The sequence below is a fragment of the Rhineura floridana genome, chromosome 9 (assembly GCF_030035675.1).
Source record: "Rhineura floridana isolate rRhiFlo1 chromosome 9, rRhiFlo1.hap2, whole genome shotgun sequence".
In the NCBI taxonomy this organism is placed as follows: domain Eukaryota; kingdom Metazoa; phylum Chordata; class Lepidosauria; order Squamata; family Rhineuridae; genus Rhineura; species Rhineura floridana.
In genome coordinates, this window is record NC_084488.1 from 107,360,188 (window position 1) to 107,376,891 (window position 16,704).

Genomic DNA, 16,704 nt, shown 5'->3' on the forward strand with positions numbered 1-16,704 from the left:
AGCTGTCTTAGCCAAAGCTGGTAAATGGCACTCCTAGCCACTGAGGTCACCTGGGCCTCTAGCAACAAAGATGGATCCAGGAGCACCCCCAGACTACAAGCCTGCTCTTTCAAAGGGAGTACAACCCCATCCAAAGCAGGTAACTGAACTATTATCTGAACTCGGGAACCACCAACCCGCAGATCCTTGCTAGGATTCAGACTCAGTTTACTGGCCATCATCTAACCTACCACTGAGTCCAGGTGCTGGTCCAGCGCTTGCACAGCCTCTTCTGATTCAGATGTTTCAGAGAAACAGAGTTGGGTGTCATCAGTGTACTGCTGACACCGTGCCTCAAATCTCCTGATGACCACTCTCAAGGGCTTCAAATAGATGTTAAATAGCATGGGGGACAAGATGCTGCGACACCCTACAGCACAACTGCCAGAGGGCCGAAAGACAATCACACAATGTTATTCTCTGAAAACAACCCTGGAGATAGGATTGGAACAATGGTAAAACAGGACCTCCAATACCCATCTCACCAAATCAGCCAAGAAGGATACCATGGTCAATGGTATCAAAAGCCGCTGAGGGATCAGATAAGAATAACAGGGTCGCACTCCCCCTGTCCTTCTCCCAATAAAGGGAGTGACCAAGGCTGATTCAGTCCCATAACCAGGCCTGAACCCAGACTGGAATGGGTCAAGATAATCTGCTTCATCCAAGAGTACTTGCAATTGCTGCGCCACAACCCTCTCAATCATCTTCCCTCAAAAGAGGAATTTGTGACTGGGTGGTAGTTGTCACAAACCAATGGGTCCAGGGTGGGCTTTTTCAGGAGTGGTCGGAACACCACCTCTTTCAGGGTGGCTGAGACCACTCCCTCCTGCAATGACACATTGACTACACCCTGGATCCACTCAGTCATACCCTCTTGGCAAGCTCTAATAAGCCAAGAAGGGCAAGGGTCGAGAGAAAACGTTGGTGGCCGCATTGTTGCAAGCACCTTGTCCACATCATCAGGCTGCATCAACTGAAACTGATCTTAAGAAGTTGACGTCAGCAGCCTATAAGCAGTGGCGGCTGGTGACTCCTTGTCAGTGGGACAGTGGAATCTGCTCTGGGTTTCAGTCCAAACTTTCAAGGAGCTGTCCAAGGTGCTGACCCAGAGTGGATTTCACTGCCACATGGAGCCACCGGCCATCACTGCCTGCAAGAGAGGTGAATGTTACCATCCCCAGTGCTCACTGACGAGGGACAGAAGAACCTGTGTCCCACTTTCTGCCCTACCCCGGCTGTCTGTTGTCCTGTTGCTACTGTGCCTACGATGGGGAACAATGATGAATGGGAGATGAGAAATAGCAACACGACATTTCTGTCACATCCTCACAAATTTGGGCAGGGACCACAGCTCAGTGGTGGAGCACATGCACATGCGGGAAATCCCAGGTTCAATCCCTGGCATCACCAATTACAAGGTCAAGGAGTGGGAAACAGCTCTGCCTGAGACCTTGGACAGGCACGGTGAGTAATGGTAGACAGTAGTCGGCTATACGATGATGATGATGATCGCATTTATATCCCACCTTTCCTCCAAGGAGCTCAAGGTGGCGTACAAGCATGGTTCTCCCCCTCCCAATTTTATCATCACAACAACCCTGTGAGGTAGGTTAGGCTGAGAGACCGTGACTGGCCCAAGGTTATCTAGTGAGCTTCATGGCCGAGCAGGGATTTAAACCCTAGCCTCCCAGGTCCCAGTCCAACACTCTAACCACTACACCACACTGCCAAATAGTCTTATCTTGTGGAAGGCAGCTTCCCATGTTACTTTTGCAGAGACCGCCTTATCCCTTATATACCCAGTAGGTCACAGCAGTCTGTGGGAGAGCTTATCCTTCAAGTTCCAAAGAGATCAGAAGCCCACTCCAGAGTAACACAGAGCAGGGCTTAAACGGTGGCTGCCCCCGTTTTGTGGAACAGCATTTTTGTTGAAATATGACAGGGGCCCACTATCTGCACATTCCAGAAAAACATGAAGACATTTTTGTTCTGACAAGCATTTCCAACTGGATGAGGACGTCTTTACCTTGGGTGTTTTACTTTGCATTGTTTTTAAAACCATGTTATTATTTTCTGTGCCGTTTTGAACTGTTTATTGTATTTTATACTTCACTTTGAAACGTGTGTGTGGAAAGGTGATTAATAAATGCATGAATGATTGTCAATAATAATAATAATGTTTCTAAGATACATTACTGAAATAGCCAGCATAAAGGCTAGCCAAATAGGAGTTAGGTGAATCCACTCCAAATCCCTAAATAAGATTAGGAAACATCTCATAATTTCATGCACCAAAATCAAGGCAGAAAACTCACCGTTTCCTCTTCTTTGCTGAGCAGTTTGGCACAGGAAAGAAAATCTTCGTATTTGGCGTACGGGATAACTGGCTCTGGGAGCTCTCTGAGGTACAGTTTCAAAAGCGATGCCACCGTGTGTACATCTGTATTTCTGGGGGGTGAGTGGAATGGACAAGTTTACCACTGGAAATGTAACGTAAGACACCTGGAAGGCTACCATACATCTCTTCCAATATTGCCAAGAAAAGCTGAATCAGCATTTCAGAAAAACCTGTGCTTTATGAATACAGAAATAATTTGTCACTTGAAGCTCCATTCAGTCACTTCGTAAATTGACTGTCAAAGGAATTCTAACAATAGAAAGCCAGCATAATTTAGGCTGGCATACATTACACCAGTTTAAATTATCCCTATTCCAGACTCTATTCAGAAGGAATTTGATTTACACCGCCCTTTCTGCTGGGTAAGTTCTGCTGGGTTGCTAGGTCATGTGACTGAGTTGAAAGGGGTTCAGAACAGATGTGAGTCTCTGCCACATCCCTGGAATGACCCCTTTTAAACTGGCTTAAATTCTGCCTGCTTAAGTTCTGCTGGCTGAGACAGGGTGAGGGATTTACACCAGGATATCTCCATCTGAGCCAGGAAAGCACAAGATCCACCGAATCCTGGCAGATCTGTCATTTGGATTGCTCTGTAAGCATGGTGACTGGTTGACTATGGAGTCTCAGATTTGGTCCAATGATAAGTTACACTTGTTTAAGGCAATTCTAAGTTTTGCTTTAGAAATGCGATTGTTGAGTTAATGCAAACATAAGAAGAGGCTTGTTGGATCAGATGAAAAGGTCCACAGAGACCAGAATTCTGATTCCCACACTGGGCAGTCAAATGTCTCCAGGAAGCCAACACAAGCAGGGCATGAAGGTAACCTCCTGCCTCTGCGCTTGCCTTCAACCCCAGCAACTGGTATGAGAACTGACCTCAGGTAGCAGCATTGTTAGGCAAATGCGGAGGCCCATACCCCTTTAGCAAGGGGCCCACTGCCTATCGCAAGAGCCTCCTGACTTCCCACTTTTGCTCCCTGTCCACCTGCTCTCCACACAATGGAGCAGTCAGCAGTGACCTCTGTGCGTGTTGTCCTCTCTCTCTGGGAGCGATGCTGAATGGTCCCAGAGGGAGAGGTGATCGTGCAAACGAGCAGGTAGCAGCAGCAGGGTGGTGACTTATGCACCACTTAGTAAGGGGAAACATGTCACCAAAAAAGGACCAAAGTGGACACAGATTTTCATAAAATTTGCATATGCTAATTTATACGGATATATGAAAAATTTAGAAATAATGACTACAATTTAAAAATACAGTGCATGACACCATAGCAGGGAAAGCTGTGTCCTGTGGGCCTGCTCAATCTGTTGTCCAGGTGCTGACTGTTGATGGGCAGCTTCAAGGATCTGACACTCTCCCTTCTTAAGGTTGCAGCCAATTAACATCTACTCAGAGTACACCCACTGAAATTAATGGACCTAAGTTAGTCACGGCCATTAATTTCAATGGGTCTACTCTGAGCAGAACTAGCATTGGATAAAACCCTTAGGGTTCTTTGTCTTTAAACTAAATGTGGGCTGGTCAGTCCTTCAAACAGAGGATCATGGAAAGAGAGAGTGGTTCCCATACTTTTCCCCCTCTCAGACCACTTGAAAATTGATGAGGGTGTTGGTGAACCACTTAATGATTTGAATGATTGTTGTAGCCATGTTGTGCAAGGTGCCATATGATTTTGAATTGTATTTTACCTGCTTCTTTTATTTCTAATATTGCATTCTATTGTACTGTATCACAATTAGCATTCCATAGAATTCAAACTGTAATAAATAAAATCCAATATTAGAAATAAAAGAAGGAATAAAATGCAATTAAAAATCAGTATGACTGTTTAATGCAGACATGCTGCAGACCGCCTGAATGAAGTTTGTGGGCCACTGGTGGTCCATGGGCCACAATTTGGGAACCTCTGCTTTACAAAATAGGACACATGCCATCCTTAGCAGCAGCGGCAAGGAGGTGGGAACCATGAATAGCTCTTGATTAGGGACAGGCAGATCATTTTATTTCTGGCCCAGGCCAATTACATATGTCTCATTCATAAGTCTGTTCTGTTCTGTTCCACAAAGGTCTGAGATAATTTTTTAAAAATAGTATTTTTAAATGTCTGCATGAAAATGCCTAAATACATATTTTATTATCTATTTGATTACAAACATATGTTTATACTTGTTTTATCTCAATGTACCACATTTCTAAATGTATTTTATCTTAAAATATGCATTTGGGTACTTTTACTGTCAATTCTGAGAAGTGTAAGGTCAGAAGGATCAGTATGTCACACTCTACACATTAGGCCAGGAAGTATGGATCAAGCCAGTTCACTTTGGAATTCAAAGATACAGAATTTCTCAAGCATATCTACTCCTGATAGAGCTGCTCTCCTCTATGAATTTGTCTAATCCCATCCAAGGCAGCAATCATTGCCACATCTGAAGGCAGCAAATTCCTTAACTCAATTATGGGAGAAATACTTCTTTTTTGTCTGTCTGGAACTTGTTTCTAGCTAGAGATAAAGGAAAACTTCTCCCTATCTCTTATTTCCAAACCATGCAGATGTCTTGGCTGTCGTTTGTAGCTCAGACTAAATCCGTGTACCCTATATTCATGTTTTTCAACCGTGGGTCCCCAGATGTTGTCAGACTACAACTCCCATCAACCCTAGTCAGTTTAGCCATTGGCCAAGGATAATGGGAGCTGTAGTCCAACAACATCTGGGGACCCAGTCGACAATTTATATTGTACACATTGCAACCTTTTTAATGAGCTCGGCAGGTGGAAGGCCTTGGAAATTGTGCTATATCTGTATATTACCACTAGATGGTGCTTTTGTAAAATAAGATTATAGAGAATACTTCCCAAGGCCAGAGGAGCTTCCATTTGCGGTAGAATGCTAATGCAGTATCGGACTTAATAACAATTAACGAGGTGGATGGTCAGCCCACCTAATGAGATGTGAGCTGTTCCAAGACCACAGTGTAATTTCTAAAATGAGAGAAATGCCAGTTTTCAAACCTGTCAGGAGTCACATCTCCAAATTCCTAATTTTTGAGCCATATATGATTACTGAGTGGAGGGAGACCTTTAGGGGCTGAACAGAAATAGGGGACCACTTTTCATAAAACCCATCACCCTGGCAACAATCTTCCCTGTTTTGGCAGCGTTTCAAGGAACATACAAATGGGGGCAAAAGTGTCCATCTTTTAATACGGCATCTTCTTCTGTACTGAAGAACAATACCCCTCACCCTTACAGGCAACATGTGCTGTGCACTGCACCGCATTTTGTTTCCATTAAAGTGCTGGGAGAGACACGTTGAAGGAGGCAATCTGCAGCTGAAAAGTCCTCCCCATCTCTTGACAAGGGAAAGGGGAGATTGTGTTTTGTGAAAAGAGGAGAAATGGATGCCAATTTTGCAGCAAAAGGCAGTTTTCACCCTATGAGAGCATTGCTCTTTTGGAGGAAACTCTGTGCCCCTTAAAATGGCACCATTCACAGTGAAAAATGAACCCCATGAAAATGTGATGCAGTCCTGTCCAAACTCACTTTCTTCTCCTATGCTGTGATAATAATTCTTGGTGAAGCCTGGGTGAAATAAACCTTGACTAAGACCCACCCCCCGGTCCTCAGAAAAAATGGACACACCATTTTCATCATGCTATGGTTTCTCCCTTTCAAATAAAGTCAAGAGAAGTTGGCAACTCCAGTTTTTCATTCCCCCCCCACCAGCTGTTCATTAAAAATCAAGAAAAGATAACCATTTTGCGGAAAAAAAGCAACAGAGGCACATCAGGGAATCAGGGAACCCCAGGAATTGATTCTGTGCTTGGATGTTTCAGGGAATATAAAATCATTCTGCCTCTAGAGGCAGTGTGGATTTGTAGTGGAGCAAACAGAATGAACAAATGTTTAACAGGAAGCCAAATAAACACTGCACACAAGCAAATCAGGATGAATGCAGGATGAATGCTCATTGTTCTGCTAACAAATCAGAACAAATGCTCTATCAAGATGGAACATAGGCTAACCACTGCATAATGTTTGTGCATGCAAATCAGGATGCATGCTGAGTAAATAGTTCATCTGCAGGAGCCCTCTGAATGGGGAGACTTGGATTTAAATTGCTGCTTATCCATGAAGCTCACTGGGTGGCCTTGGGCAGTGCAACCCACCTCACAGGATTGTTGCGAGGATGAAACTGGATTTAACCCATGTATCCTACCCCAAACATAGGCACATAGCTCAGTATTAAACTCCAAACAGCAGCTCGCCCTGGCCACAGCATAAGCAAGCGACGACGACTACCCAGGAGCAACACTGCTGTGGCAGGTAAAGAAATGCTTCTGCATTAGAGAAGATCCCACTGAAAAACCTTCAGGATGTCGGTATAACAATCTTATTCGCCTGTCAAAGGCGGTCATGTCTAAATTCCTCGCTGTAAACTATGGCAAGTGGCAAGCCACCTATTTGGGGTGATTAGCACAGAATTTAATTAAACAGTACATACCCTGAGGATTTTCTAAATTCTTAGCCCTTCTGTATTAACTCTTCACCACTTCACCCATTCTCTTCCCCTTTAAATAAGCTATGCTGGCCTAGCCATGTATACAAACAGCAGAGAGACAGAGATGAGTTAATTGTTCATTTTATTGCCTGGCAGAATACCGGCCGCTGCTGGTCTCTAAGCTGCCCCTAGGAATATAATATAAAGGGGCTTTGTAGATTGCAAACAGTCACAAATCCTTTCCTTTGCAATTAGGCAGCACAGATCCAGAGCTCTTTTCATTCCAGCCCCTGCTGTCATTGACTTCCTTCCCAGCAGTTGCTGTTTCAACAACATTTTTTGCTTTGTGGTATCACAAACACGGGGAAAATAGCTGTCAGGCTGATTACACAGCCTGGGGACATTCCTCCCTCTCCTCCGTATGACAAATACGGACGCATGGCAGGCCACCGCATATACATACGCAACATTTATATTCGCAGGCAATTGCTTGTACAGCCCGATATGTGTCCATGGTACCACAGTCAACATTTTAAGAAAGCAAAGTCGCCAGTTTGCAGGTGAATGAAGCAAGGCCATTCCAAAAGAAAGCAAATATCAAGGCGGTTCACGTATGTGGGATCTCACACACGATCGCTGGAGGAGATTGGTGTTGCTGCCAGCAGCCTCAGGGCTTGGCATGGATGGCATGGAGGCTCTGTGCCGTATGAACCAGCACTTCCTTCTGGATGCTGCATCTGGGACTGTCCCGACATTCTAGCTTGGTGGAGGTACTTTTTCAATGCCCCTTTACTCTCTTTTCTGTCCCCTTTGCTCTCTCCCCCTCTCTGCCTGTAGGCTGCTGTAGGGCGGGGACAGCAGATCATTATTGAACTGATCATTCACGGGGGGGGTGTGTCTTTTTTCTGATCAGCCCCAGGGGAAGCGCCGTAGCTCAGTGGCAGAGCATCCTGCTCAGCACGCAGAAGGTCGCAAGTTCAATACCTGGCATCTCTGGTTAGGCATGGGAATGCTCCCTGCTGGAAATCTGGAGAGTTGCTGCCAACCAGTGTCAGCAGTACTGAGCTAGATGGAACCTTGGTGTGACTTGGTCTAAGGCAAGCTTCCTGTGTTCCTTCCCCCTTTCCGTTGTCTATTTCCCCACCCTCATCATTCCCCACTAGTAGAGAGAGCTTTCCTCCCCATCACTCAGTCAAGTTTCAGCTTTCCTTCTATTTTCCTCCACCAGCAATCCTTCTCTCCCTTTGTGCTCCCCTTAGCTGCATGAAAGCAGGCTGTGGGCCCCATGCAGCCCTTGGGGCCACAGATTCTCCACCATGGTTTAATAAAGACAGCACTTTCACACACTGCTAGTGGAGGCTGGTTGTCTAGGGCTAATGGGGCATTGTCCCACCTACCTCAGCCTCCCCCAGTCAGCCCCCCCCCAAGCTTACCTTCCTACTTACATCCAGTCCAGGGCTGTAGTTGTCCAGGGTCTTGAGACAGTCTTAGATCCTTACTTTTTTGGGAGCACGGTCCCAATGTCTCCAAGCATTCTACGAGTCAATCAGCAGGAAAGGGGAGGGGGCTAGCCACTGAGAATAGTCTCCTAACATGCTTCCTTGTCCTTTCCTGCTGTTTGGAGCCAATCAGAGTGAAAGGAGATGAGTCAGCCACTGAGAAGACTCTTCTCAGCAGCTCACACTGTCCCCTTTCCTGCTTTTTTGGCTCCTAGGGATGTCTGTTGTTGTGGGAGAAGGCATTAAAAAGGATCCCATTCTCAACCCGGCAGCATAACAGGGAGGGAGGGGTGTGGTTGTTACTATCAAGAAGGGACCCTGAACTTCTGACTTTGCCACTACACTCCTGAGTGACACTGTTTGTCAGTTTCTTCCTCCTTAGTGTCAGTTGCCCCTTGCAGAATTCAACAGGGAGGAGGATGCGGACAAAGCTAGAATTAACTGGCTCTGCCTGCCATTGGCTCTGGCTCTACTTTTTGTTTGGGCTCCCTGCCTTCTGCATTTCCAGTTCCAATGGGCACCAGCCACCACACCTACCTAGGCCTGAGCTAGTGGCCCTGCATCACTTTGGAGGTTGTTGGAGAGGGGCTGCCACATGTCTGAACATGTAAGCCTCATAAACATTTTCAACTCATAAACATGCAACTATTACTCTGCAGTCGGGAAGGTTCCACACATGAGTATGTCTGTTGTGGGAAATCATTCTCCCTCCCGCTAAAAACTTCTTATCTATTACACTGGCTCACCATACTTCTGCAAATGGAAACACTATTATTATTCACTAATAGGCAAAAAAACCCTTGCAGTTTAAGAACGTACCTATAGCCAACAGATATTTGGGAAGGGAAATTGGGTGGCTATAGTGAATGTACCAGGGGTCAGGTCTCCTCTCTAAGATATACCACTCCCCTACAAATTTGTCAAAATGCAAAGACAATTTGGGTTGGTCTTTCACAGTCCAATCCACTTCCTGTGTAGCTTGGAATAATTTGGTAACATGTGCCTCTGAGCATATGGTGAGTGGTGACAACACCTGCAATCAGCCCATATAACAGAAACAAGACATGTGCTATGCTGATCTTGTTTTAGCAGGGAGGAAGCAACAATATAAAATGTAAATGTACTGCCTTCAAGTCGATTCCGACTTATGGCGACCCTATGAATAGGGTTTTTATGAGGCTGAGAGGCAGTGACTGGCCAAAGGGCACCCAGTGAGCTTCATGGCTATGTGGGGATTTGAACCCTGGTCTCCCAGGTCGTAGTCCAACACCTTAACCACTACACCGCACTTGCTGTCTGTACAACAATATAAAGACAGCTGATATAGTTCAGCTGCCTTCACCATCATATGAACTGACCAATACGAAGGCTTTGAAATTAAAAAAATAAATTTGACACAGATTTCTAGGATGAAGAATGAGAGAAATATAATTTTCTAGCTTAGATTCTCTGTAGAAACGGTAGTAACATGGAAAAAAAGCCAAGTAAGAAGAACACCAACAAACATAAAAAACATTATTCATCTTTGGAGATGCAGTCCTGATTGCAGATAATTATATATAATGATGGCCAGGTCAGATCATAAAAACATGCATTGGTAGGTCTAAAATTATCTCAGTGACTGCTCTGTTGTTTACTTTGCACAGATTAGGTTAAGAACATAAGAACATAAGAAGAGCCTGCTGGATCAGGCCAGTGGCCCATCTAGTCCAGCATCCTGTTCTCACAGTGGCCAACCAGGTGCCTGGGGGAAGCCCGCAAGCAGGACCCGAGTGCAAGAACACTCTCCCCTCCTGAGGCTTCCGGCAACCGGTTTTCAGAAGCATGCTGCCTCTGACTAGGGTGGCAGAGCACAGCCATCACGTTGATCACCAGGTTGATTAAAAGCACAGTAAACATTACATTACGGGATGGTTATCAGTTTCTTCAAGTTCACATTCAGGTTGAACTCCATTAGTGTCAGTCCAGTACAGAGCACGGGCCTCCATGAGCTACCGTATCACTTCAGTGGTGAAGAGTGTAGGAATATATGAAATGAAATAAAAACATCTAACTATTTTGTGCCCCAAGGAGCTCAGTTAGAAATGATGGCTCTGAAATGGCTTTTATCTTTGATGTCAACATCAAAGGCTTGGACTCTACCCTTGAACAGCGCTGATGAACATAATATGGCTTGCTGTTTTCCACAAAGGGAAATTTTCTTTTGGTGTCAAAGGAGCAACTTCCCCACTGACCTTTGTGTATCACTCAGCACATGGTGCCCAGTGAGGAAACGGGTACATCCAGCTGAGGGTTATATAAAACCATTGCATTTTCAAATTATGGAAGCATGATTCTGCCCCAGCCCTCCCATGACAATGTGCTTCCCTTGTGGTTTGTTATCTCTTTGCCAAAATTACAGCCTCAGCCTTCCCAGCCCCCAAGGTGTGTTTGATATGCTTTCCCTATATCTGTCATTATCACCCATTGGTCTCTGAGGATATTTCTAGACAACCAAGAAAAATGTGTTGCTGTTTTTTTAAAAAAAAACAGAAGTATGCTTGAGCTAGCTCAACCCAGAGCTTGGAAAAGTTACTTTTTTGAACTACAACTCCCATCAGCCCAATCCAGTGGCCATGTTGGCTGGGGCTGATGGGAGTTGTAATTCAAAAAAGTAACTTTTCCAAGCTCTGGCTCAACCCCAGTGTTAACAGCATACCATCATATTCTCATTCAGCTCCTATCACCACTGAATGGAGACTTGGGCTGGGGAAGGGCCGTGGTTCAATGGCAGAGCATCTGCCTTGCATGCAGAAGGTCACCGGCTAAATTCCTGGCGTCTCCTAGTAGGGCTGGGAAAGACTCCTGTCTGGAAAGCTAGACAGTTGCTGCCTGTTAGTGTAGACAATACTGATCTAGATGGTACAATGGTTTAACTCCATATAAGGCGGCTCCCTATGAATCCATATTTGAGATAAAAGTCTCACTGGCCATCCCTGAGTCAGTCACCAACTCGCAGCTCAATACTTTCCTCTACAGTTGGGAGAATGTAATAGATCTGTCATACACACCAGCCTGAGAAGCTTAGTGGAAGGCTGGGATACAATGTGATAAAAAGTTGTGAGGGTTTTTTCCCCCTTTTTTTAAGTACAGCACATGTCTGGCATTCCACTCCTGTTCTGACTCTTGCAATCTTCTTACCCATTGACCCATATATGGGTGGCAGATCTACTCTGAATCACACAGAGACTTTTTAGGCAGACGTGCATACTCCTGCACCCGGCTCCCATTTGTTTGGTTGCTCTGATGTCACAGAGGGTCTAGGCAGCCTTGGTTTATGCAGTGATCAGTGGGATTTTAAGAAATGAATGCCAAAGTCCATGAGAAACTCTTGAAAGCCTAAATCACATAACTATTCCTTCTACACTATGAGTAACATCTTGGTGCAGATAAGCTTTCAGTCTCTGAACGTTTAGATGATAATGCACAAGATCATGCTTTATGCTATTTATGTGATATACAATATCATTATACCCACTCAGTTATGCATACGCTACCTCATCTGACCCACTTTTAAATTCCTCTGATATCTAAACTTTGCTTACCTTTGGAAATCACCCAGGAAAATATTCCCACATAAATATTAATACCCATCGCTGTCACATTTCAAATATTGTTCTAGCCTAACAGATCATCTCAATCCTATAATAACAGCAATGAACAAATGATGGGAATGGTAGTTTACTTTTAAATGGGGGGTGGTGGGAGTGGAAAGAAGTCCAATTTGATTTCTTTCAATAAAAACTTCCTTTAAAAGATTTCCAGTTTCCATTTAATCCCTTGTTTATCTATATAATTGAGGGTCTGCTTGCATAAAGCAGAGGTCAAGAAAGATGGTTTGTTCCTAAAACATAGTCAAAGCCAAATGTATTATTTCAAGACCCTCCAAACAAAATTTCAGTGGAGTGAAAAGCTTGGGAAATGACCATACATTCTGTCACTGGAGAGTAACGTCCCAGGAGGTATATAGTGAAATGTTCTGAAAATCTTTGAGTAATATGGGTTGAACAGATCTCAAAAATTTGGATGTGGTTTATTATATTCTCAAGGGTATGTCCTTGAAGAAAGACACCAAGGACACTACAGTGTGGTGTGGTGGTTAGAGCATTGCACTTAAACTGTGGAGACCTAGGTTCAAATCCCCACTTGGCCACAAAGCATGTATGACCTAAGGTTAATCACTGTTTCTCAGCGAAAACAACTTTACAAGGCTGTTGTAAAGAAGGGTCAGCCAGAATTAAAGGGATTCAGGTTGTGCCCATGGGATTGTGGGCACAAATATAATGGGTGGCACTGGATGCTAATCCTAGAGTAGACCCATTAAAGTTAACAAACATGGCTAACTTAGCTTCATTTATTTCAGTGAGTCTACTCTAAGACTTAGTTGAATACAACCCCACATTTCCCCAGAGATTTGGCCTGGAGGTAGCCATACATGTACTTCATGTCATCATTGCTTTGCAACAGACTATCTGGAAATCAGAAAGTGCCCAGTTCAAATCTTGGCAAGAACTCTCAAGATGGCATTAGGCAATTCTTTATCTCTTAGCTCCAGCCTTTGATCATCTGCAAGATGGGGATAATGAAACCAACCTACCTTACAGAGTTGTTTTAAGGAATATTGAGATTGTATATGAAGCCTTTAGAATGCCCTCAGGCACTATGTGATTATTAGTATTGCTGGAATTATATCACAGTATTTATATTACACTGTATATATAATATATATAGTATTACAGAACCCATTTTAATCAATGGTGATTCTTAGCATCAATCAAGTCATTTTGGAACTGTAATGCCATAGAATCATACAGCTGGAGGGGGCTCTGAAGGCTGTCTAGTCCAACCCGTTTGATGCATGAAATCCAGAGCTAGAGCACACCCAGCAGATGGCAGTCCACCCTCTGCTTGGAGACCTCTGGCGAGCAGAGCTCACCACTCCTCCAGGTAATTAGTTCACCTTGTTGAATTGGTTGGGTGTTCCTTCCATGAAATAAGAGGTGATGATACTTAATAATAATATAATAATAATAATAAATTTAATTTTTGTGTCGCCTATCTGGCCGAAGCCACTCTAGGCGACGTACATATTAAAATTCAATAAAATACAATAAAAATACAGAATAAAATACAATGCAGTCAACACTAATGCAGCTGTAGAACTATGTAGGGCAATCAATAAACAATTATCACAAAAACAAAAAACAATCACAGAAAAATTAGCCCGCCCCGGAGATCCCAAAGGCCTGTCCAAAGAGCCAAGTTTTTAAGGCTCGGCGAAATGTATCCAGGGAAGGGGCATGGCGGAGATCGAACGGGAGGGAGTTCCAGAGAGTGGGGGCCGCCACTGAAAATGCCCTGTCCCTAGTCCCCACCAACCTAGCTGTTTTCGTTGGTGGGACTGAGAGAAGGCCCTGCGTGGCTGATCTAGTCAGGCGGCTTAATTGGTGGTACTGGAGGTGCTCCTTCAGGTAAACTGGGCCGAGACCGTATAGGGATTTAAAGGTTAACACCAACACCTTGAATTGGGCCCGGAAAACAACTGGAAGCCAATGTAGATGAAATAACACTGGTGTGATGTGATCGCGGCGGCGGCTGTTTGTAAGCAACCGAGCCGCCGCATTCTGCACCAGTTGTAGTTTCTGGACCGTTTTCAAGGGTAACCCCACGTAGAGCGCATTGCAGTAGTCTAATCGAGAGGTGACCAGGGCATGTACTACCAGTGGGAGCTGATGAATAGGGAGGTAGGGTTGCAGCCTCCATATGAGGTGTAGTTGATACCAAGCTGCCCGGCTCACTGCCGAAATCTGAGCCTCCATGGACAGCTTGGAATCAAGAACCACCCCGAGGCTGCGGACCTGATCCTTCAGGGATAAACTCACCCCATTAAGCTTCAAGTCAACAACACCCAACCTTCCCCTGTCACCCACAAGTAGCACCTCGGTCTTATCAGGATTGAGCTTCAGCCTGTTCCTTCCCATCCACCCACTCACGGATTCCAGGCACTTGGATAAGGTCTCCATAGCCAACTCCGGTGAGGATAGATAGAGCTGCGTGTCATCAGCATATTGGTGACACCGCAGCCCAAAACTCCTGATGATAGCTCCCAGCGGTTTTATATAGATGTTAAATATCATGGGAGAGAGGATAGAACCCTGTGGCACTCCACAAATGAGGGGCCAAGGGTCTGAAACCTCATCCCCCAATGCTACCTGTTGATGCCTGTCAGAGAGAAAGGAACGGAACCACTGAAAAACAGTGCCTCCTATTCCCAATCCTTCCAGGCGATCTAACAGGATACCGTGGTCGACGGTATCAAAAGCCGCTGAGAGATCCAGGAGGACAAGAAAGGTGAATTCTCCCCTGTCTAATGCCCTCCTCATATCATCAACCAGAGCGACCAAGGCTGTTTCAGTACCATGTCCAGTCCTGAAACCCGATTGGTATGGATCCAAATAATCCGTCTCATCCAAGTGTGCTGACAACTGGCTAGCCACCACTCGCTCAATGATCTTGCCCAAAAATTGCAAATTCGAAATGGGGCGAAAGTTGTTCAAGACTTGGGGATCCAAGGAGGGTTTTTTCAAAATGGGTTTTATAATTGCCTCCTTGAGGGCTGGTGGCAGTACACCCTCTTTCAAGGATGCATTTACCACCGCCCTGATCCCTTCGCCCAATTTCTCCTTGCAATTCATAAGGAACCATGATGGGCAAGGATCAGTCAGACAGGTGGTAGGCTTCACCGTTGAAAGTACCTTGTCCACATCCTCAGAAGGAAGAGGCCAGAACCGATCCCACTGAACCGGATTGCAGCTGGTCAACTCTGGATCTTCTACTGCATCCACAGTGTACGGAATCGAGTTCTTCAGGTGTTTGATTTTATCAGCAAAGTGCCTTGCCAATTTGTCAGAGGAAGCCTTAGAGTGCACCAAGGGTTCCTGAGCAACTGGACCGACCAGGCTTCAGACCACTTGGAACAGCTTCCTGGGACAGCACTCTGCGGATGCAATAGAGGCAGCAAAGAAATCCTTCTTTGTTGCCTTTATTGCCACCTGGTAGGCAGCTATTGCTGCTCTAACCTGTGTCTGAACATCTTCAGAGCGGGATTTCCGCCACCGGCGTTCTAGTCGTCTTATCTCCTGTCTCAGACTTCGCAACTGGGGTGTGTACCACGGTGCTGTCTGAGTTCTGTTCAGGGGGAGAGGACGTTTCGGAGCCACCCGGTCTAATGCCCTGGTGATTCCCTCATTCCACTCCATCACCAGGGTTCCGACCGGGCGACCTTCAGCAGGTTCCAATTCCCTCAGTGCAGTCAGGAATCCATCCGGATCCATCAGGTGCCTGGGGCGGACCATTCTAATAGGTCCTTTACCCCTACAGAGGGTGTATGGCAACAAGAAGTCAAGGTTCACCAGATAGTGATCTGACCATGACACGGGGGTAAAAGAAATAGCCCCCAACTTCAGAACACTCCCCGCCATTCCCAAGACAAATACAAGGTCGAGGGCATGACCGGCTACATGGGTGGGCTCAGTATTACTAAGGTGCAGTTCCCAGGAAGCCATGGTTTCGAGGAAATCCCGAGGGGCTCCGATGAGAGTGGTCTCATCAAATGACAATTGACATGCTTTATTTATTAATGTCTGCAAATTGCTTCAAGACTCTTAGCACTGCTAAACAGGTGCCAGCTATTGTATAATTAACTCTAAGAAGAAAACCATTAACCAAGCTAAGAATGGTAGTATCTTAAGTGCGCAGCCTTCCTTGCACGTCAGGCTTTCTGTGCTGTGTCTGATTTAGCATACAGAGGGGCACAACTCATTTATGATCCCTGCTGAAACTGTCTCCTAGGTTTGTTGTTGTTATGTGCCTTTAAGTTGATTACGACTTATGGCGACCCTATGAATCAGCGACCTCCAATAGCATTTGTCATGAAACACCAGATCTTGTAAGTTCAGGTCTGTGGCTTCCTTTATGGAATCAATCCATCTCTTGTTTGGCCTTCCTCTTTTTCTACTCCCTTCTGTTTTTCCCAGCATTATTGCCTTTTCTAGTGAATCAGGTCTTCTCATGATGTGTCCAAAGTATGATAACCTCAGTTTCATCATTTTAGCTTCTAGTTCTAGTTCTAATCCACGCTTGTTTGTTTTTAAATGTGGTTTTATTTTGCTATACACCGCCCTGAGAGCTTGTTGCTATAGGGCGGTTTAAAAGCGTAATTAAA

General features: G+C 45.1%; 1 protein-coding gene across 7 annotated transcripts in view; it reads right to left on the bottom strand.

The window, feature by feature from the left end:
- ARHGAP24 (Rho GTPase activating protein 24) overlaps positions 1–16,704 on the bottom strand; it is a 492,834-nt gene that overhangs the window by 23,760 nt on the left and 452,370 nt on the right. For all 7 annotated transcript variants that reach the window (XM_061583119.1, XM_061583120.1, XM_061583121.1 and 4 more), the window contains one exon: positions 2,358–2,490. In XM_061583119.1, coding sequence (XP_061439103.1) covers positions 2,358–2,490 — 133 coding nt within the window. The remainder of the gene's footprint in view (positions 1–2,357; positions 2,491–16,704) is intronic.